Source organism: Emydura macquarii, unplaced genomic scaffold (assembly GCF_026122565.2).
Source record: "Emydura macquarii macquarii isolate MOO-44397 ecotype Brisbane River unplaced genomic scaffold, CSIRO-AGI_Emac_v2 contig_3517, whole genome shotgun sequence".
Classification (NCBI taxonomy): domain Eukaryota; kingdom Metazoa; phylum Chordata; order Testudines; family Chelidae; genus Emydura; species Emydura macquarii.
In genome coordinates, this window is record NW_027133654.1 from 8,028,807 (window position 1) to 8,051,237 (window position 22,431).

At 41.5% G+C, this 22,431-nt stretch overlaps 1 protein-coding gene across 1 annotated transcript in view; it reads left to right on the forward strand.

The window, feature by feature from the left end:
* The window catches only part of CAPN9 (calpain 9), a 38,789-nt gene extending 19,014 nt beyond the window's left edge, over positions 1-19,775 (forward strand). The window contains exons 9-20 of the mRNA XM_067535983.1: positions 3,612-3,772; positions 4,512-4,669; positions 5,174-5,382; positions 6,365-6,401; positions 8,078-8,158; positions 9,339-9,396; positions 12,442-12,506; positions 14,460-14,528; positions 16,686-16,764; positions 17,104-17,220; positions 18,141-18,199; positions 18,586-19,775. Coding sequence (XP_067392084.1) covers positions 3,612-3,772; positions 4,512-4,669; positions 5,174-5,382; positions 6,365-6,401; positions 8,078-8,158; positions 9,339-9,396; positions 12,442-12,506; positions 14,460-14,528; positions 16,686-16,764; positions 17,104-17,220; positions 18,141-18,199; positions 18,586-18,612 — 1,120 coding nt within the window. The 3' untranslated portion in view covers positions 18,613-19,775. The remainder of the gene's footprint in view (positions 1-3,611; positions 3,773-4,511; positions 4,670-5,173; positions 5,383-6,364; positions 6,402-8,077; positions 8,159-9,338; positions 9,397-12,441; positions 12,507-14,459; positions 14,529-16,685; positions 16,765-17,103; positions 17,221-18,140; positions 18,200-18,585) is intronic.
* The last annotated feature ends 2,656 nt before the right edge of the window (positions 19,776-22,431 follow it).

The window sequence follows — 22,431 nt, forward strand, 5'->3', positions numbered from 1 at the left end:
GATTCCCCACCCCAACTCTGCTAGCTCCAGAAGGAAGTAGATCCATTGACTGTTAAATTTCTTACATAGAATTTTTCATTTTATTTTATTGTTGTTATCCTTAAAGAGTAAATATGTAGTATAGCTAAATGATTGCAAGTGGAATGATGACTGAGTGATGAAATTCATCTGTTATAAAGGCTAATAAGTTATCTAAATACAGATAACTAGGCCTATATACAAATAAGTTCCTAAATAATAAATAATAGTAATAACAATAGGATTGAGCTCATCTAGGCAAATCCTGGCCCTCCTTATATAGTACCTGAGAATTCGGAAGTTCACAAGATCTAAATAAATGACACTGTGATTGACTTGTTTCTTGAAGGGGTTAATCAGACATAGATGATTTGCAAAATGTAAGGAATGCTTCAAAACAAGTCTGGCAAGTTTTGTGTTGGCTAAATACTCCACTCCTGTACATCACATTTCAACTTACTAATGCCATTTGAATTGGGTGCTTCTCTCAAAGCAGCTTTTGCCACTTCACTCCTTACATGTCACACCTGATGAAAGAATGACTCATTAGTTTCAACGTTGCATGTCAGAGACTACACAAATTCTCTTTGCAAGTACAGAGTTTGGCATGCATCCTTAAGCACACGAAAGTAATGAAATCAGCAAAGGGTTGCATAACAGCTTTTGATGAGTTTTCAGTTGTTTTGTGTTAATATTTTGCTGTCCTATAGAGCAGTGTGGTCTAGTAGATAAATGACTTGATGAGGACTCAATAGACCCTCATTCTATTCCCAGCTCTGCCACTGGCCTGATAAGTGACATTGGGCAAGAAACGACACCGCTCTGTGCCTCAGTCTCCCCATCTGTAAAATGGGGATAATGATATTGACTTCCTTTGTCAAGCACTTTGAGTGCTACTGGCAAAAAGTGCTATATAAATGCTATATATAAGTAGGTGGTATTTAGAATTCAAGATAGCCTTGACAAATTGGAGAACTGGTCTGAATTCAATAAGATGAAATTCAATAAAGACAAGTGCAAAGTTCTACACTTGGGAAGGAAAAATCAAATGCACAACTACAAAGTGGGGAATAACTGGCTAGTCTATTATAAAAAGGACAGTGATCAATTGTTCTCCATGTCCACTGAAGGTAAAACAAGAATTAAAGGGCTTAATCTGCAGCAAGGGGGATATAGGTTAGATATTAGAAAAAACTTTCTAACTATAAGGGTAGTTAAGCTCTGGAATAGGCGTCCAAGGGACGCTATGGAATCCCCATCATTGGAGGTTTTTAAGAACTGGTTGGACAAACACCTGCCAGGGATGGTCTAGGTTTATTTGGTCCTGCCTCAGCAAAGGGGACTGGACTTGATGACTTCTCAAGTTCTCTTCCAGCCCTACAATTCTATGATTCTACTCAACATCTTAAATGTTCAGATTGTGAATTCTCTGGGGCATGGACTACTTTGTGTTACCTGTACAGCATCAAGCACAATGGAGTTGGGGGGGGGAGGTCCCTAGTTTATATTGCAAGAGACATAATAATAATGGTTAAGTCTTAAATTCAGAGGTCCCAACAGATACTTACTTTGCAAGCCATTACATGCTGCATCTGAAAGTTAAAGGAAAATATGAAACATACAGTTCACCGTCTGACTAACAATTTAAAAACCTGTGCCTATTCTATAGCTTCTGGATATGGCTAGTTTTCATGCATGCGTCAGAGCACACGGTTTATGTGCTATGTTATAAATAATAATAGCACCAACATGTGTTTTTTTTTTTCTGTCATATTTTACCAGTTTAGCCTCATGCATTCTATGTAGGTTCATCTGAAATAAAAAAGGGAAATTTGTCAAAAAAGATAAGGTGGTTTAAAGCATGATAGCCTACTGAGTGTCACATGCTTCTATGATCAGAGTGGCATAAAGCAAACTACAGAAGGCTGCATGAACTGTGGTACATATGAATGAAAACACTCTTTAAGACATTTCAAATGGGAAACATGTTTTTAATAAGAATTTTTGTCTCTTTTACCCTTGGGGTTCCTGGTAACTAAGCGAGTCCTTAATAGTAACATGTTCAGGGCTGGATTCTGATCTCAGTAACTTACACTGAGTTATTCTGGATTTACATTAAGTGTAACTAAGGTCAGTCTTGTTAAGTGGGGTAGAGAGGCAAGGCAAATCCCACATTCATTTTTGTGCTTTTCCCAGATGGGAAAGACTAACCCGGCTGTTAGTTAGCAAATCAGCTTCTAATTCTCTCTTTCTCTGCCACACTCCCTCTCTTTCAAAGATGTAGGGTCAAATTCTGCTCTCAGTTACACCAGTGTAAATCCACAGCAACGCCAATGAAGTACTTGTAGGTACTTCACATATACATCTGTGTAACAAAGAGCAAAATTTGCAGCACTTGGCCAAAAAGACACAAATTGCACAGCATGACCAGGAAATTTGTGCCAGGTACACAGAAACAAAAGGTGGTGTTATCCAGCCCTTATTCTCAATGTACCAAGGACAGGAGTGAGAAGCTGGAGCGCACATGGCTTGCAGAGCCAGCAGTAACTGAAGTAGTTTTAACAAAGAGGCAGACGCAGACAATGAAACCAAACTGTGCTATTTGCTCCCCTACCAAAAATGTTCAGTGAAAAGTTTCTAGGAGAGTGTAAGTTGAAGTAACCCCCGGCAACTATTACTTATTCAGAAGAATATGGGATTTATTCTGTCTGGTGGGCCTGCAATATTGCTAATCCTGTGTGCTACTGTGAGGGACCACATCCTGTCAACACCTACCCATACACGTTGCCTGGGACACACAGGCTCTTTCCTGCTATTCTTGTTCATTTGTCACTAAGGCCCAGATCTTCAAAGGTTGATTTCAATGGATGCTAGGAGCCTAAATATCTTTGAGTTGCCCAACTGGATACCTGGTTTCCACTACACTGTTTTGCCGCTCCATTTCCCTTGATATCCAGCAGTGGCTGCTGTAGTGCGTACCAGTCCCTGACTTGGTAAATACATCCCTTAGTGGTTTTCACTCTAGTTAGGTTGAGATTTGTGTACAGACCCGTTCACAGCAAGCTAAATGCCAGTGGGACCCTGGTATGTCTTGCTGCACTAGGCTGTCTGCCAACTTCTTGGCATGGTTGTATGCAACATATCACACTAGGTTCTAGTCCAATTTTGGCAGAACTTTTACCCCTCTGTACTGTTTTTGCACTAATTGGGGATCAGTGGTGCCAGGAGCTGTGAGACTCAAAGACTAGAGCCTCCCTTCTCACAGCAGTTTTTACACTGGTGTCACTCCACTGGGGTTGATTCTGCTCTCTCTCTGACATGGGTGTAAATCAGGAGTAACTCAGATGAAGTCAGTGGAATCTCACTATATTAAGAATGGTGTAAGAGAGATCAGAATCAGGCCCATTGGGGTCAGTGGAGTTACTTGTGATTAAGACTTGTGTAAAGGGGAGGAGAATCAGGTCTATGGAGATAAATCTTCAGCTGGTGTAAATCAGCATAGCTCAGCAATGAAGCTACACTGATTTACAGAAGCTGCTGTTCCGACCCATTTCGCCTTCCTCTACAGCATGGTTTCCTTTCCTTTCATTTAGGATGAAATTTGAAGACTTCAAAGCACATTTTGATAAAGTTGAGATCTGCAACCTCACACCAGACGCTCTCGAGGACGGTGCTACCCACAAGTGGGAGGTGACAGTCCATCAAGGGAGCTGGATCCGGGGTTCCACTGCTGGGGGGTGCAGAAATTTTCTAGGTGAGCAGAGATTTCTTTGGAAAAAATGTCACACTCCCATGGAATCCATCCCTTATTGAAACGGAGTTCTTCACCCCTTTGTAATTTCCACAAGCATGTGCTGAATAAAGCCAATGGAATCTCAACTAGCTCATTCAACCCAGCAAAATATCAAAACATTCACAAAATTCCACTTGAGAGAGAGAATTTTTTTTTTTTTGCCTTTAAGTTTTGCGCGCCTCGTTCTCCTCTCATGGACATTTGTGTAAACTAGAAGTAACTCCACTGAGGCCAGTTAAGTTATATCCAGGTCACATGACTGCAAGTCAGAGAAGAATCCAGCCCTTTCTATCCCATTCTGATTGCATCGATGTAGACTTGAAATAACTTTGCTGGTTGAATGGAGTTCCTCCAGATTTACACCAATATGAATGAGATCAGAAATTGACCCTTTGTGCTTTTATATTTTCAACAAAACCCTATTTAAGTGCTTTGTAACTTTCATTTCCGATTTAAACCGTTGCTGTTTAATGAGATATTAGGGTTAAATTATGCTATTGTTCATACCAAAATCCAGTAAGGCCTGCAGGATTTGGCTCTTTGTCTGCACAGTTGCATTGAAATTATCAAGACACATAATGGAAAATGGAAAAGCAAAACAAAGCATAAACCTCCAAACCTCAAATTACTCTCCATTGTCCTTTTTGGTCCAGTTTATTTTTCTGAGGGGAAAAATCTCCTGTGTTCTTTGTCTTGGCAGACACCTTTTGGACAAATCCACAGATCAAGCTGTCTTTGACAGAGAAAGATGACGGGAAAGATGAATGCACATTTATAGCAGCTCTGATGCAAAAGAATCGACGTAAACTCAGGAAACTAGGTGCTGAAATGCTGACAATTGGCTATGCTATTTATGAGGTACCTGCTATTTTACAATGCAATAGCCATGCTCGCTATTTCTCTCTCTCCCCCCTTGTATCTCTCTGTGTATCAGTCTAGGTTTCTGCATCACACCCATTTCTGTGGTATCTAATCACCTACATTCTTTAAATAATGAGGAGAATGGTTAGGTTTCCCTTTAAAATGTCCTTATATTTGGGCAGAAGGGCTTTGCCAAAATGGATTTTCTCCATCCTAGGGTCACTGCATCCAATGTCTGCCTTACCTTAGAGTCTGAGGGCTCGATTCCCCCTGCATCCAAACTCCATTCAGCACAGGAGAGCAGGGTGGGAGGTATGCCAGAGTTAATGACGATTCCCTGATCCTGGGAGCCAGTGAGTCATGCAAGTATCTGAAGGCAGTTTGTCCCTATGATTCTAGATCAGGAAGGGAAGTGGGAAGCTGACATATCTGTCCATACATCTATTGCTCTGAACATAGCAATGAATAAAACTGAAATCCCTGCTTCAAATTCCATTGCAGAGCCCTAGCAAAGATGGACACTTGAACAAAGACTTTTTCAGATACCATGGTTCCAAAGCAAGGAGCAAAACCTACATTAATTTAAGGGAAGTCTCTGATCGATTCAAACTGCCACTTGGGGATTATGTTATTGTTCCTACTACTTTTGAGCCACACCAGGAAGCTGACTTCTGCCTGAGAATCTTCTCTGAGAAAAAAGCCCTCACCCAGTAAGTAATCAATGGAGAGTGATCAATCCAATAGGCCTCCAGCATCTTCCAAAACTCTCATTCACCAGCCATGTTAACTGGGTTTTTAAAGAACCATGAGCAATTCCTGAGAGCATTCTCCCCGTCGTGCTCCAGGCAAGAGACCCCAGAGATGAAGAACCCCTCCTCCTGTCCACTTCCTGCAGCTCCCTAGCCTGCTGTAGTTCATTGCCAGATCAACTCTTGTAATCCAAAAAACTTAACATTTGAAGTTAGGCTTTGAGAAAGTAACCTGTGGTGCTGTGCACTAGACCTCAGCCAGACTTTATTCCTCTTCTTTCTCTGTGTGTGTGTTTGTGTGTGTGTGTGTGTGTGTGTTTGTTTTGCGGCAAGGCTTGGCAGGTTTTTTGCAACAAAGAATTTGAAGTTTTTTAACTCTGGTGAACACTTCTATTTGAGGAGGTCCTAAGTCAGAAACCCCTTTTCCAATACACTTAAAATTGGTATAAAAATTCTACCATGGCTCTAGACTTAATTTACCAATATTTAGCCCACTCTATTTTTGTGAGTATTAGGAGGCAGGGAAATCAGACTTGTAATGAAAATTCAATTGCAACCTTAACTGTGAAGAGTCAGTAGATGCCCCGTAGTATATATTGTTCTGCACCTGTAATAATGTTCCTGTTTGTTTCCTGTCTGAATGATCATTTTTAATAAAGAATAAGTTAATTTTAAAAAGCATTTGCACAACGTATAAAAAGTGAAATTAATCCCTGTATAGATGGCCCCCACGAGGATTAGGAACCACGTGGGCTCTGTTTTGAGCTTAAGTGATGCAGACTTCAGTGACACAGAGACCTGAACCTTTTCATGGAGATGAATTTCCCACAGAGTGAATAATTTGTTCAGTAAAAACACCATATTTGCGTTTACTTCTGGGAAACTGAAACAGAAAGTATCCCCAGCAAAGTCTTTTGTTGTTGAACATATTTTTGTCCCACAGGGATGTGGATGGAAATGTGGACATTAATCTCCCAGAGGTAAGTCTACAGAGCTAAAATAATGGGTGGATAATTCAGCATGATCCAATATGCTCTGTTTTTACTGTGGTTGGGCAAAACTTTGTCATTTCACTTGAATTTTATGAAAATGCCAACGGTGATGAGTCCTCAAATGGTATAAATCAACATAGCTCTCCTGAAATCCATGGACCTGAGCTGATGTACAACATCTGAGGATCTGCCCACTAGCTGTACTGTGCAGCATTACATGGTTAGGGGCACAGAACCCATTCACACTCAAACATGCACACATATTCACAGAACATTTTGGGGTGAAAAGCTTAATATCTGCATTTTCATAAAAATTATTAGACTAATTATGCTGCTGAACATTAAGCTGCTTTCAATGCTCAAAAAAAATCTGACAAGCAGCCCTTGAACCACTTTGTAGTTATTATATTTGGCTAGTGACTGTCAGCTATATCCTGTTCGCCTTATTCCTGCAAATAGCCCTACTGATTGCAGTGGAAATATTTGCAAAAAGGAAGTAAGCCAAGATTCAGCCTTGCATCTCTTTAACGATATTTCACTCAGTTTTCCCGTGCTTCTAGAGATTGGGTAACAAATTTAGCTTTACATTTCCAGACTCTCGAGGTCACAGTTATTTGTGATGTAAATCTATCCATCTATCCTGGGTATTTCTAAAGTGCCTGCTATGTGGTATCTGAATGGCAGTAGATAAATGGTGGGATAAATGTCATGTTGGGTGTATATTGGTCAGAAAAATGAGTGTAAGTGTCAAAGTAATGTAACTTCCACCATGTGGGGATTCAGTGGATATATACAGTAACTTACACTTATTATTCTATAGCAGCGTTGGGCACAGTGCAGGATCTTCCTCATGTATTAGCTGATTCTTCTTCAGCGCACACCTTTCCAGTCCCTTGGCATTCAAGGTGCACTCATGTTGCACAGCCACTGAATGCCAGCACAGGGCAAGTTACTCTACTTAGCTGTCTACACCTATTTTATGATCAACTTACACCCAGCCTTGTGTTTCACACAGTTGTTAATATCTCCACTGAATCTGGCCCAGAGAGTTCCTTGACTGTTGCACCTGCTTATTCCAGGCTTCACTTGGCTGAACGTGGTTATAAAACAGAAAACTGATAGTTTAGAGACAGTGTAGCTAATAACATTGGAGGCCACAATGAGCAGCTCCAATTCTCTGCCTGCTCCTTAGGAGTAAACAATAGCACGGGCCATAGGAAATGAAAGGTGAAAATTTCTAAGACACGGGGTGCCAGGAAGGGTTAAGTTTTTCATACAAAAGATAACAAAATCTGAAAGGTGTATTTGTTCCAAGGTGCATAGCATTCCCAATACACTGAAAGGATGGCTGACTTGCTTAATCATTACCCTGCCATTGCAGGGGCCTCAGGCACTGGTGCACCTCCGTCCCTTCTATTTTCTGCCTGTGGCACATAATAATTTAGTCTCCTGTGGGATAAAATATTTTGGTCTAATTTCAGTTGTTGGGTTTAGTGTGTGGGTGCTGGCAGGTGTCAGCGCCCTATGATATACAGGAGGTCAGACTAGATGATCTGCTGATATATTCTAGCCTGAAGCTGTATTATTGTGACTATTATTGATAATCTGTGTGCAAGAACAAATGTTAGATTCCTGATATTTTTAATGTCTGTCTATTCTTGTAGCCCCCTAACCCAACCCCACCGCAACAAGAAACTGAAGAAGAAAAACAGTTCCGGGTGTTGTTTAAACAGGTTGCAGGAGAGGTGAGTGCATACTCATAATGCTTTTAGCTTTGTCTTATGACAGTGACTATGATCAATGTCATGCTTCAGGGCTTTAGCTGGTCCCCTGAGGGGATCAGTCAGGAAGTTTTTCCCCGATACACACTTGTAATCTGAGTGGGGCGTGGCTCACCTTTCTTTGACACATCAAAGATCTGCCACAGGCAGCAACATGATTCCAGTTGGGATGGGCCAGTGCTCTGAGGTGGTGTGATCAGGTTGGTGGAGTCTTGTTCATATGCTCAGGGTCTAAACGATCACCAGGTTTGGGGTCAGGAAGGAATTTTCTCTCAGGTCAGATTAGCAAGGAATTTGAGGGGGGCAGTACCTCTTCTGCAGTGTGGGCCATGCATCACTTGCCAGGTTCCTCTGGCTGCATCTCACACCTAATCTATTCCCTGGATTCAAGGGGTCTTGGACAGTGGTGATACCTTCATCTCTCCTGTTCTCTTTTTGTGGCATACAATAATTTAGTCCTGAGGACTAAAATGCTTTCATTTAACTGAAGTCATTGGGCTCAGTACAGGGATATTTAAGTGAAGTTTAATGGCTGTGAAGTACAGGATGTCAGACTAGTTGACCTGATTATTCCTTCTAGATTTAAACTCTCTGAAATTATAAAAATCATGAATATCTTATTAAAATTGGAATGGGAACAACCCTATGTAGCTGAAAAATATATTTTTGTTGTCACATAAATCCGTGTGAAGTAAAAATTCAGGGTTCCAAATGTAATATGTTTACTTGCAGTATATATTCAGCCACTAGATGTCTCTGTGTCCTTTATAAAGTTTCTGACCGTTTGGTCCCTGGTAAACAAAGGAGACAACACTAGAACACAAGCTGTGAGGGAACCTGTTTGTGTTTGAAGCTGCAGTTATGTTGTTTGAATAAACACCTCCTATAGAAAAGAACTGTGATTCCACGTAGCATGTCAGTGAATAGCTCAGTTGTATTTTGCCATCTCCTCCCTTTTTAGTCAATCTGTTGTTTGTGTGTGTCACTATTGCTTGGATTTTAGCAGCAAGCTATAAACCCAAAGACAGTCGTACTGTACAGTTTTGTGGTTGTCAGATGGATGCTATTTGCATTCTCTTAGGTTTTCAATATGTCTGATCCTAGACACACACAAGTAATAGCTGCTTTAATTTCTCAACTCTAGGACATGGAGATAACTGCAGAGGAACTTGAATATGTTCTGAATGCTGTGTTAAAAAAAGGTAAGTGGTAATAACAACTTTTTTTGCACTTATATAGCAGCTTTCATCCAAGGACCTCAAAGTGCTTTATAAAAGTGGATATTATCCCAATCTTAGAGATCAGAAGGTACTGCCTAGTAATTTGCATAATGTAAGAGAACAAAGCAGTGGCAGAGTTGGGAACAGAACACAAGTTCCCTGATCTAACCCCTACCCTACACTGTCTCCCAACAAAATCTATCTCAGTTCAGTGATGCTAATTCCCTGCTCTGGAGAAGGATGATTGTCTTGTGGCTAAGGCAGTGGACTGAGGCTCAGGAGATCCTGTCTTGACCACAGAGTATCTGAGTAACCTTCGCTAAATCACTTAATCTCTCTGTGCTTCAGTTCCCCATCTGTAAAATGGGGATCATATTTCCTTACATCCACCCTTCATCTGTCTTGTCTATTTAGATTGCAATCTCTTTGAGACAAGGACTGTCTCCTGCTATGTGTATGTACAGTGCCTAGCACAATATGGCCTCCGTGTTGCTCAGGGTCTCGAGGCAGTACCATAAGACAAACAAATGATAATAATAGTAATGAAATAGTGACAAAACCAAAGAAATAAATTATGAAAATGTGAAAAGTACAAAGTCTATTTTTTATCCTCCCAAAGAAAACGAGATTCAATGAGTTACTAGGAGCAGAATGGATGATGTTCTCTGGTTTTCTGGGGTATCTAAGTTTCATATGGCTTTCTGATTCTTAAAACACTCAGGGAAAAATAACCCCCAAGCCATTCTGCACAATGCAGACAGCATCTTGTGTTTACATTTGATGGGAATTGCAGGAAGGCCGTGTGTGCTCATCTCAACAAGCGCTCCATTCACTGAACAGCATAATATCTGCTCATACACAAGGCACACTGGGTCCACAAAATGAGAACATAAACACAGCTGCTGTTGTCTTCTTCCTACCTGCAATTACTCTGTAGCTTCCATTGTAACACAGTGTTCTTCACTTTCCACCCTCAGCTGTTCTGTAGCTCTGCAGAGCGCTGTTACCCAGTTGCTTGATTTCAATCCAGAGGTGGCTTCACTTCAGTGATGTGTGAAGTGGCCTCTGTATAAGAAGGGATAAATTCTGCTCCTAGTTTACATGGATGTGAATCCAGAGGAACTCACTTGAAGTTAGCGGAGTCACTCCAAATTTACACCGCAGTAACCAAGAACAGTATTTTGCCATAAACAGCTTAGAAATACGCAGTGTGGAATTACAGAGGCCTATGTTGCTTAGTTTGTTAATCAGCCTCCAAGGTTTGTGGAGCACTTTGGGATATCTTAGCAATGTGTCACCCATTCTTCAGGTCTCCATTTGTTCTGAGCATCTGCAGCTAAGCACTTTATCATCCTGTGGATCTGGGCTCAGCAGTTTCAGGAATACCCTGTCCTCAACTTCCAACTAGGCGCCTTTTGGGTACTGTGTAGTCATGCAGGATATGGTCAGAGTGCAAGGGCTCATTGTGTTGAGGTTGGTGTGCTTCTTACCACACGCTGCAGTATACACTTACATGGCTGTAAGTTCAGCACATTTCCCCTTCCACTTAGCTCAGGATTGAGCCCATATGGCCCAGGTCCTCAAAAATATGCAGGCACTGAACTCCCAGTGAATCAATAGGAGGTATGAATCTAAATACTTTTGCAGATCTGGGCTTATGGCCATCTGTGGCAGGCCAAACAAAAACAAAAGGGCATGCCCATGAAGCTTAGAAACAGAAGGAAAAAAACTTCCCCCATCCAGGGCTTTGGTTCAACTCATCGAACAAACAGCATAAAGGACCTCCAGTTACTTTAGAAATTGTAGACCCTCCTCAGAAGAATTTGCCTCAAAAATATTGTGCAGCAAAACAAAATGGGTTCAGCTGCCTATAGCTTTCAGGAGAGACCCATCAGAACACCTGGCTGCCTCCTTTCAGGTTTCTCCCCATCTGAGAAAGAGGTCAGGATTTTTATAGTCTTCCTACTTACCAGCATACCTTGCCCAGTCCAGGATTCCAAACTGGTTGCTAGGGAAACTACAATTCCCAGCAATTTCACACCCCTGGATCCCAGAGAAAGGCTAGTCGGGAATTACCCCAGTCCATTCTTGCCACTGAAGGAGAGGAAAGGTCTGGCCCACCCCTGCACCTAGGGCTCCAGTCTCAGGGCCTATGTGCTGAGTCAGTAGTAGGGTGTTTTACAAATCCCAGTCTATCTACCAAAGACCACTTTCTCCCTTCATTGACAGCATCCTTTGCTCCACAGCGATTTTAAAAAGTCAAAGATGGGATGGGGTAGTGCTGGCTTACAGATCTCACAAAAGCTTAAATGACAGGTGCATCTTGTAACACTATTATACTTCTATGATTCTGGTTGGTTACCTCCCTCCACGCCCATCATTAAAAAACTCAAAATCAAAAAGTTTAATAGTTGCGTTAAAGGGTAAAATTTTCAGAAGTGCCTTAAGTCACATTGGTGCTTCTGAAAATGTTGCCCAAAGTAAATTCTAAGGGATTGATCCAACAGTGAAGTCAATAATGGTGACTTATTGGCTCCTAGTGACTGCACTGAGCTTTGTATCAGGCAATCATTATTTTAATGGCTAATTAAAAAGTGGGAGTAATACCCCTTAAATCGACAGTAAATACATAAAATAGATAGAAGCTATGGTTTTGAAACTCTGCATCATCATCAGATTGCAGAGATGATCAGTCCCTACTTGATTGTTAATAATGTCATTTAATATATTTAAGATGCTCAAAAATAATTTTTACAAATCTAGTCCTACAGCTCTTATTGTCTTGAGTAGTCCCATTGAATGAGATTTTAACTGAAGCCACGGAGGTTTCTCATGTGTGTAAAAGCAGCAGAGTTGGTCTCTGGGTGATTTACTCCTTTGGAATTACAAGGGTAGTGGTGATTGGCCACTATACATTTGTTTATGAAATGCATTGTTCTGCTTTTTTCCATTGTTGATTTTTTTAGATTTTTTATTTTTGCCCAATGACTTTATTTCTTATTTAACTTGATTGTTATGCTTTTTCAGCAAAGGACATCAAATTCGAGAAAGTGACCCTCATGACATGTAGAAACATCATTTCTCTTATGGATGTATCCTTTCGAATGTGAATTCTCTGGGGCCAAATGGACAGTGCATTTATGCAAGTGTCCTTAGGTATCTCAGACCCGGTACTAGAGATGAATGGAATATTGTGATATAGTGGAGGTACACTAAGCATAGCAAACAGGTGGTGTCAAAATTGTATCCTAGCTTTTATCATAGAAACTTAGAGGGGAATTTTTCAAAAGCTTTCAGGTTTTACCATAGACTTCAGTGTAGTCCATTGCAGAGCACTTCTGAAAATCTCACCTATTTTATTAATATATAAAATGTAGCTATTTCAACTAACTGGCAGCAAGCTGAAAAACCTGGAAATGACTTTCAGCCAGATCCGTGCACTCCAAAAAGTGGAAATCCAGTCCCTTCCCAAGAAAACTCTGTCTTTACAACTGCCTGATCACTACTTCCTAGCATAGCTTTGTACTTTGCCCAGCATGCGCCCCGATAGCTGGCCATTTAATATTGCAGACCAAGCAGCCCCAGCCCTAACATGGCAGCTGGCTGCTGCTTGCTGTATCTTTCTCCTATCCAGCTATTAAGTTCTCATAGGAACGGCCATCCTGGGTCAGACCAGTGGTCCATCGAGCCCAGTATCCTGTCTACCGACAGTGGCCAATACCAGGTGCTTCAGAAGGAATGAACAGAACAGGTGATCCATCCACTGTCGTCCATTCCCAGCTTCTCCTCTTTTGTTTTTGTTTCTCCAGCCCTTGTCATTTGTGACACATCCTCACACATACTTGCAATAAAAACCCAAACAAAACAAACTTCATCTGCTTTGAGATACAGCTATAAACTCAAAACTCAGCCCAGGTTGCTCAAAAACAGGTTTGTGAAGCTCTCATGCAAATCTCTGTCCAGTCTTGAATAAAATCTGGGGCTCTTTATTCCTTTGCTGGATAGTGGGAAGTACACACTCTATCTACAGAACATGACAGCTTCTAAAACTACTCTGGCCAAAGTTTTCAAACTTGAGCGTGTGAAGTTCGGCACTTAAATCCACACTTAGGCATCCAAGTAAGTGGTCTGATTTTGAGGGTGCTGAGCACCCTTACATCCTGATGGACTGTGCGTGCTCAATGCCTCTTCAAATCAGCCCACCCATTTAGGTGCTTATCTAGGGTGTAGCTGCCAGGCTTTAGGCAGATCCAGACTTGAATGCTGTGGCCTGTATGAATGCTTGCTGCATTAGTAGCCGTTACTCATTAGGAGGGTTTCCTCCCGAAAAATTAAGATAAAATGCTGAGATGAGGTGGAAAAAATAGTCCTCAGCAGCCATATCCTGATGCCCCCTCACTCATGCAAAATTTCTGAGTAAGGGCCCCATCCTGTGATGGACTTAGTACCTCCTGAGAGGTTCTTCTGAGTGTCCTCTGCTCCCATTTTAAAACTAGCACTTTGCAGGATCAGGACCCTAAGGACTGAGGAAGCCCTGATAGGATTTTCCCACGTGTGAAAAAGAGGGAAGTTCTCACAAAGCTCAATGCCCATTTATAAAAAGTATCACAGCTTTCTATAGCAACTGTCCCAAACACTAAGGCCACCCTCACTCTAAGAGTAGCTCCATCGGTTTTGGACTGACTCAGGATAGCAGAATCTGGGTCTAAGGTAACAATACTGACATTGCAGTGGTTGAGCAATTCCCATAAACTACAATAGCATTTTTAATCAGGTCATTTAATTCTCCGAACCATTCATATCCAATTGGAATCCAAAGACACTTTTGCTTTGGAACAATCTGTTCTCCCTACATTACTCAGATGAAATAATCACACAATACTCTGCTAGATTTTCAACAGCAGTCGTTGCGAATGTTTGCTCTCAACAGCATCATACGTTTCCTAGTGTAGATAGTGTTAACTGAGTAAAGGAATGACTGATAGATTTGGATAGAACATGGGCGTCACTTAACCAGTATTTTTCCTTAATATGGGTTATACTAGTCCAGTGGTAATGGGAAACTGGAATTTAATGAGTTCAAGATTTTCTGGGACAAACTAAAGAAGTGGCTAGTATGTGACTGTATTCGTTATTTTGCATCTTTAATTTATCACTGGAGCTTTTTTAAAGAAAATGTCAGACAAACACATTTCAGAGGTGGTCTAGGTATCCTTTGTCCTGCCACAGCACAGGAGGATGAACTACTAGATGGCTTCTTAAGGTTCCTTCCAGCCCTATGTTTCTATGCTTTTCATGGGAAAAAAAATCTAATGACATATGTCTTAAAAAGCACTAAATATTGATTAATAACACAAGCTCTTAAAATATGGGTTTTTTTTCTGGGAAGTATGACCAATTCTTAGTTTTCCATTGCCCCAAACCATAATGGTTTACTGGAAATATTAGAGATTTTGGTAAGCTAAGAAACTATGTTTGAGGTAATGAATTTCAGAAATGTGCTTTAATAGGGAGGCCAGTCAAAATAAAACTTGAGGGGATTCCATTCCTATTGTTATACACAAGAAGAAAATGCTGACTCATGATTAGTGGGAAATAGTCATGTGATGAATTATTCTGTTTCCATTGTTTATCTCCTCAGAAGTCAGCAATACTGAGGGGCTGGAACAACGTTAGCTAATGAGGCGTCCATTCTGCAAACATTTACATACTTTACTTAACTTTACTACCATGAGTAGCGCTTTGAAATCAATGACACTTCTCATGGTAGTAATGTTAAGCATGTAAGTATATGTTTGCAGGATTAGCATATCAAGGCACAATAATTGTTGTCTCATGGGTCATTATTCATTAATAATCATCTCTGAATTTATGCTCCATCCAAGCATGTAATAGTTGCAATTTTCTGCTTCCTGGATTTTATATCCAAAATCACAATTGTTCTTTCTGAATCACTTAACTTCATCTCTCTTTTAATAAAATGTTTGATTTTTTTTTTATGCTGGTACACTCAAGAAATGCATGCCCCCAATGGCGAGATTTGCAGATATTTCTGATGAAAGCATTCAGAGTGAATGTAACAATAGATATAACTAATTCACAATTCAGTGAAGATGAATATATCCTGTCCCACAGGGAAAATGTGGAACTTTACTTCAGCGTGATAAACATTTAATTCCTGGGTCAAATCTTGAAATTCATGATTGAAATTCTCATGATTTTATTGAGAGTCTCCAGATATTTGGTGCTTTTCTTAACACCCCAGTTTCTGAAGGCAAGAGATTATGTGAGACTCTCAGTTTCATCTAAAAAAGCTTTTTTCTTTCTAGCCTTCCTGTTTGTGGAGAAAAGCACAAAAACATTAACTGAGTGATTCCTAGTCGTCCAGTAACCAGAAGCCACATACAAATTATCCCCAAATTATTATTTTTAAATGATTTTTGAATGCTTGAAGTTGGCAATACTGTTTGATTTTCACCACAATGTGCTTCATATTACCCCTTTTGACACAACCGGCTAGTTAGAAATTCAGGGTCCAGTTAGGAGTAGAAACTGGTGGTAGCCAAGTGTTCTTTGATGCAGTTTTGTTTATTTACAAAAAATGTACAAAGCCCTGTGTCTCTGAATGCAGCAGGAATCAGATAGCAGAAAACAGCTCCTCTTGCTCACAGCACCAAGAGCATTCTTTTCAGCCTGCAGCCTTGACTCAAAAACCTCTCCTCCAGGTTTCCTCCAGGGTCAGCCTCTGCTTTCAGCTGTCTTTCTGTGTGTGTCTCATAGAATCATAGAGTTGGAAGGGACCTCAGGAGGTCATCTAGTCCAACCCCCTGCTCAAAGCAGGACTAACCTCAGGTTCTCCTTTCCCTCAATGCTTAATGTGGGGGTGATCTAAGGAGGGAAATGTAAAACTCGAGAGGGTAAGTGAGGGGCATAGAGCATCTATCAGAGCTGTTGCTTCTTAAGCTCACCAGGCTCCTGCAGCTGCCTCATACAGCACAGGGCTTCACTCTACTCCCCATGGCCACAGGCACTGCCCACACATTGGCCCGTCCCATGTAGCAGCCAAGGATGGGGAACCAGCCCTGGAACAGTTACACAGCCAGATTGGAACCAGACCAAAGTCCCCTAACTTCCTTAGATGTTTATGCTACGTCAAGAGTTTTAAAGATAGGCATCTAGAACATGAAACTCTCTTTCTCTGTGTGCTACAAATATGTGAGATTTTTTTAACTTACTAAATGCTGAAATGTCTACATTTTCCCCCTATGCAGAGTGTCTATGTTCGTTTTGATTCTGATAAATCTGGCACCATGTCCTCCTATGAGCTTCGTACTGCCCTAAAAGCTGCAGGTAAAAGGAATATTAGATTTATTTTGGGCAAATAGAAAAACTATGGGGCAGATCTTCGACTGGAGACTGAACTTTCACTCACAAAGAGAACAATTTGTAGAATGAAAACTGCAACAATTTTGAAATTTCTTATTTCAGAATTCTACATCTATTTTAGATGAAAACTAGTTTGCAGTCAGTTCAGTTTCTGCTATAGGCAGGGACTCAGTTCATAGAGTACTGGCACAGTAACAGATTTTCAGCAAATTACTAGATTATTTATTAAAATCTCATAGATTTCTTTTCAGGTCCATTACATTGCTTATTATTTTATTTATTGATTGATTGATTATTTCAAAGGATTTCAACTCAATAATTACCTGCTGCAGCTGATTGTCCTCAGATATTCTGATGAACAATTCAACATTGATTTTGATGACTTCCTAAACTGCATAATTCGCCTAGAGAATGCAAGCCGTGAGTATCCACTTTTGCTGAAATCGTATGTGTAACACACTCACAAAGTTTGGATTATATCCTCAATAAAGGCTGGGCCACTGAAGGATAACAGCCTACTACTGCAACCAGCTAGTGGAGTTATTCTTCTAGCTCAAGTGGCAGAGGTCTGCCCTATGATCTTGAAGGCCCCAATTCCACATTCTGTCAGTGACCTATGTAAGGGATTGTTAGACATGCACATGTGCTGATATTACACATCTTTTTAACTATTTGTTTGGGCTTTTGACTGAAAAATATATGCTATGAATTCTGGATCTCAATACTTTTGCATGCGGGGATCTTTCTCTGTCCAGAGTAAAAACAGTTAATAGGGATGGGTAAATCAGCCTAGATTAAAGTGATCCTCTGACCCTGGCTCAAACCTTAGACCAAACCCAACCCCTTTATGAGGATCAAAAACAGTTTAGCTAACTTTCTTAAACAATATTAACTTTTTTTTTCCTTCTTTTTGCTTCTGGTTCCAGCCTGTGCTGGAAATTGAAGGGCCAAAACACAGAGAGGAGTAGTTATTTTTACTATACTCCCACCATAGCTTTTCAGAACAGGAAATGCAGGTAGTTTGGATACAATTCAGACATGTGTCCAAATATCTAGGTGCATATCACACTCAAACCACCAACTTTGGGTTGATTTCTGAAGTCTATACTCAGGCAAACGTCCCAGTGAGGTCAATGAATGTTTTGCCTACACAAGGACTTCAGTTTTCAATCTATTCTATGGGTTCACCAGTCACGTGCAATCTAAGCCTTTATAGCAAGCAAAATCCTTCCTCTGTATGGAACAGCCACAAATGGTGCTTCATTGTGGATCAGGGAGCTTATGTGCAGGAATGTGAATGAGGTGTCTGTATAACCGTGATGTCCTGATGTTTATTTCAGGGGTATTCCTGGCACTAAGTAAGAAAACCAGTGACTTCATTAACCTGAATATAAATGAGGTATGAGCATAACTTCATATAAAAACTGACAACCTGGAGATCTTCTCTAGAACTTTGTCACTTTTTAAAAATTGGGAATATATACAGCTCTCTGAGGGTGAAATCCTGACCCTAGCAAATTCAGTGGGGGTTTTGCCATTGTCTCCACTGGAGTCATGAAGAAGTTCTTGAATCTCACCATTATCTTTGCTGACAAACATGCATATTTACTACAACTAAACTGAGGCACTAGCTCTTTGGCACAAGACTCAGAATTCCCCTGCATTGTAAAGCACAGATTCAAAACAAGGTGGTGATGTTACAGGGGACTTTCCTCTGGCATCTGGGGTTTGATGATAGTAGCTGGGATTATCAGTTATAACTTTTGGTCTTTCTTTCTCTACTAGTTTATCACCCTGGCAATGAACCTTTGAAGATGTCTAACCTGGATTTCAGCAGTATCTCATGACTGTGCCATTCAGCCTTCCAACGAAAGAGCTGTACCCCTTTCAGTGCAAATGTATTCAGGTGCTGTGGTGCAAGGGAAACACTTATTCTTCCCACCCTTTCTCTTCTCCACCCCATCACATAAACTAATAAGATCTTTATGGGATGAAATTTCTTTTATTTGTTATAAAGATTAATATTGATTGCTATAGTGTAACTATGCATTTGAATGAGGCACTTGCACATTTCAAGTAGCGTGTAACTGACAGTGGTGAGTGACCAAGGCCTTTTATGAAATATAATTATTTTCAGCCCCAATATACTTATTTGTTGCACCATGGAAACCCATTCATTAAGAATCCTCACTGTTGCTTGTCTACAGGTTAGCAAAATGCTTTTGAAGTTATAGCAGCAGGTAGAACTTCATTAAAATGGTATTTGCTTCCAAGTAGATTTTGCCCAAAAAATCTAGTGTAGCAGCTGGCCCAGCTGCTTAGAAGAGCATCCCTGGGCATTGCAAATCAGGAAGCACTAGATGAACATTTCCTAGAACGTTTATGCTACAGAGATTGTGATTCTGGCTTGCTCAGAATGATGTTTGATCCAAAGGCTGGCCCTGTTTACAGATCTCACTGAGCCATAAAATATTTCCTTTTGCTCTCCTCTGTTCCATCCTTTAATACCAAAGTGTATCCCACAAGGCAAATATGTTTCACAGAATTCTACAATGCAGCCAGTGGCTATGTTCATTTTCAATATGAATGTGTGGCCCTCTGAGACTGCAGGTGCCAGAATGCCATGCTTCATCTTGATCAGAACAGCTAGGACCTGTGTTCCATACAGGAATACAAATAGCTGCATTCTGTTCCATTTTATGCAAACTAGGTCTAGTCAGCGGTAAGTGCCATTCCCTAGGCTTCAGAGTCCCAGCTCCAGCCCAAGATGCAACATCAAAGTGCTGTCTACCCAGCTATTTTTAAAGTGCTAGTGTGAGCTCCGCTAGCTGAAGTCGGTTGACCGGGGTGGGCTCCAAATTGCTGTGTAGACATACCATGTCAGTCAGTTTCAGGGTGCTGTGCAGTAGTGTTCATATAGCTTTGGTATCCAGTGTTAATTAGAAAATAATAAAGTCAAGGGCCAGTTCAGGTTTGTTCCCTATAGTCTATTCGTAACTTGTATTTGCTTTGTAATAAATCATCTGTGCTGGGTTTGTTTTCCAAATCATTTCTTGCAGAAAAAGAAACTTCTCTAGAGTAGCTTCTCATTTCTTTAATGTCCAAGTTTTGTCACACTGAAGACGCTCATGGTTTTATTTTTGGAACTGTGGGTTTCACCAACAGTTCTGAAAAGGAAATCAACCTTTAATAAACACCAGGTTAAAACAATAAAATCATGAGGAGTGGTGGTGTCTAAAACAGCTGCTTCTCTTACTTTAAATAAATTATCCCACGCATGTCTGCGTAAAAGATGCCTCTGGAACTTATTGCAAAGTGGGCACAAACCATGGATACCCTTACAGAATTTGGCAAACCAAGGTATGCAGCCCCATGTAGTGCATTCATTTTTCAAATTCTCAGACTCTGTGACAACCCTGGGGGAAATCCTCTAACTCTGGAAAAGTTTGGATTAGGATCTAGAAATCAAACTCGGTTTCAGCATTTTTCAGAGCTGGGGTTTTAATTCTTCTCACTACAGAGATACGACATTTGGATTTGCCATTCTAATCTGGAGCTTCAGTTCAAGTCCATCTCTATCCAACATCCATTCACCCCCACACCTGAAATCAAACCTACAGCTACAGGGTTGGCTGGCAAACCTATATGTATGATCAGGGCTTTGTTAATATTTATTATGGGCTTTCATCACATATTGTTTCTGCCACAATGTTCTCAAACGATGCAGCAGTCCCATTGCCTGGTTTCTTGTGGAAAATAGATCTGATATGAGAGATTGAGATATCATAGGGAAGAACCAAGCGTGGCTTTAAAAACATCTATCTCTGCATTTAAAAAGAAAACATGGCAAAATAGCAAAAGACACAAAAAGCTTCCACCTACCCAGTTTGAGGAGACACCTGCTGGTTGAATCACAAAGAAGCAGAAGAGCTAACAACCAAAACCTTGATAGTCAACCTCGCCTCCCACACAGTGCTTAAACTGTGCCAGGCTTTGTCAGGGCTGAGTCTCTTGGGTTGGCAGTTCATAGCCCCAGCACCTCTGCCCTTGTCACATCAGTTATGCAAGTAAAAAAAAAATTGCTTGAGCCTCAGCACCTCTTTCATTACAAATTAGGCACTGCTCCCACATCCCGTTGAAGAGGCTCAGGATTCTAGCTATCATAGGTACTTATCTCGCCCCATCACCAGCGTGTCTGTGCATCTCACAATCTGTAATGTATTTAGCCTCACAATACCTCTGGGAGGTAGGGAAGTGCCCTTATCCCCATTTTATATAGGAGCACAGAGAAAGACTAAGGCCCAGATCCTTAGAAGACTAGCTGACTCTTTAAGTGCCTAAGTCCACCATTTAGTTGCCATGGAAATTTTCAAAGCTGCCACTTTGCTGCCACCCAGCTTCCTAGGTGTCTGCATCCCCTAGAGGCATAAGTTCCTGCCAGGTGCCATTTGCAATGCCACCTAAGCGCTGACACCACCTCACAGTTAACAAGAGGCCCTCTAGAAACCCTCTTAGCTAAAGCAGGATTTTCAAAGTAGGCATCCCCCCATTGCCGCCCCCCCACCACCTGCCTTGCCAGCAGGGCCTGATTCCATAGGCATGCTCAGAGCACACCTAAAGCCTGTGACCTGGCAGCCCCTGTATCAGGAGGGCTGGAGGCAGGACACTGATAGGTGGAGGGGCGGCACAGCACTGCCACAAAAGACACACCGGAGTACAAGGGAAACGTAGGGGGCGTGTGAGAGCGGTATTGAGCATCAGCAGGAGACAGGCAGTTTTGGCTACCAGGGCGTGAGCTACCTCAGAGACTGAGCTGGCTTAGGTGTCTCGCTCCAGGAGAGGGTCTGCTGCAGAGGGAGGCGCCTACCTCAGGCCCATCACCCAGGCACCCTATGTCAGCTGCTTAGGTGCCGAAGCCCATTGCCTCTCCCCCTCCATCCTGGCTCAGTTAAGTGGCTCCCAGCTCAGCTGGCTATCTTCTGAAACTCCCTCCTTAGATGCCGAAATCACCCCATGTACAGTAGGGGGAGCCTGGATGCCTAATATTCCACTGGCCGTCGGGGCGCCTTGGAGGCAGGCATTGCAACGACGCTCAGCAGAGCGGCACCTAACTGCCTTGAAGGCTCTGGGCCCACAGTCACACAAGAAGCCTGTGATGGAGCAGGGAATTCAACCCAGCTCTGCCAAATCCCAGACCACTGCCCTAACCATTGGGCCATCATCCTCTCTGTATGAGAATGAGGGCCATTCTCAGAAGGGAAAAGTGACCTCACACGTAAAACAGCCGAGCATAGCAAATTTTGTTGTTCCCCACAGTTCTTCTTGTGATGCCACCTGGGGTGTGAGTGAGAGAGAAGAAGGTTTTTGACTTCAGATCCTGATCTTGCTGTCTTTTCTGAATGGTGATGTAGGCACACACCACTGGATCCTTATAAGAGCTCTGGCAAACTACTTCGCATAGCTCTGAAAAGAATTTGAAGATCTCATTTTCTAATGAGTCATACCCCTCCCCAACATTTTAGCAACCACTGACTCGTTCTGGTGGCCCTGCCTGTCTGCTGAAGGAAGTGTTTATGGAGCTCATGATAGAGATATTTTTCATAATTATTTGATTTAAAAATATTCTCTTAG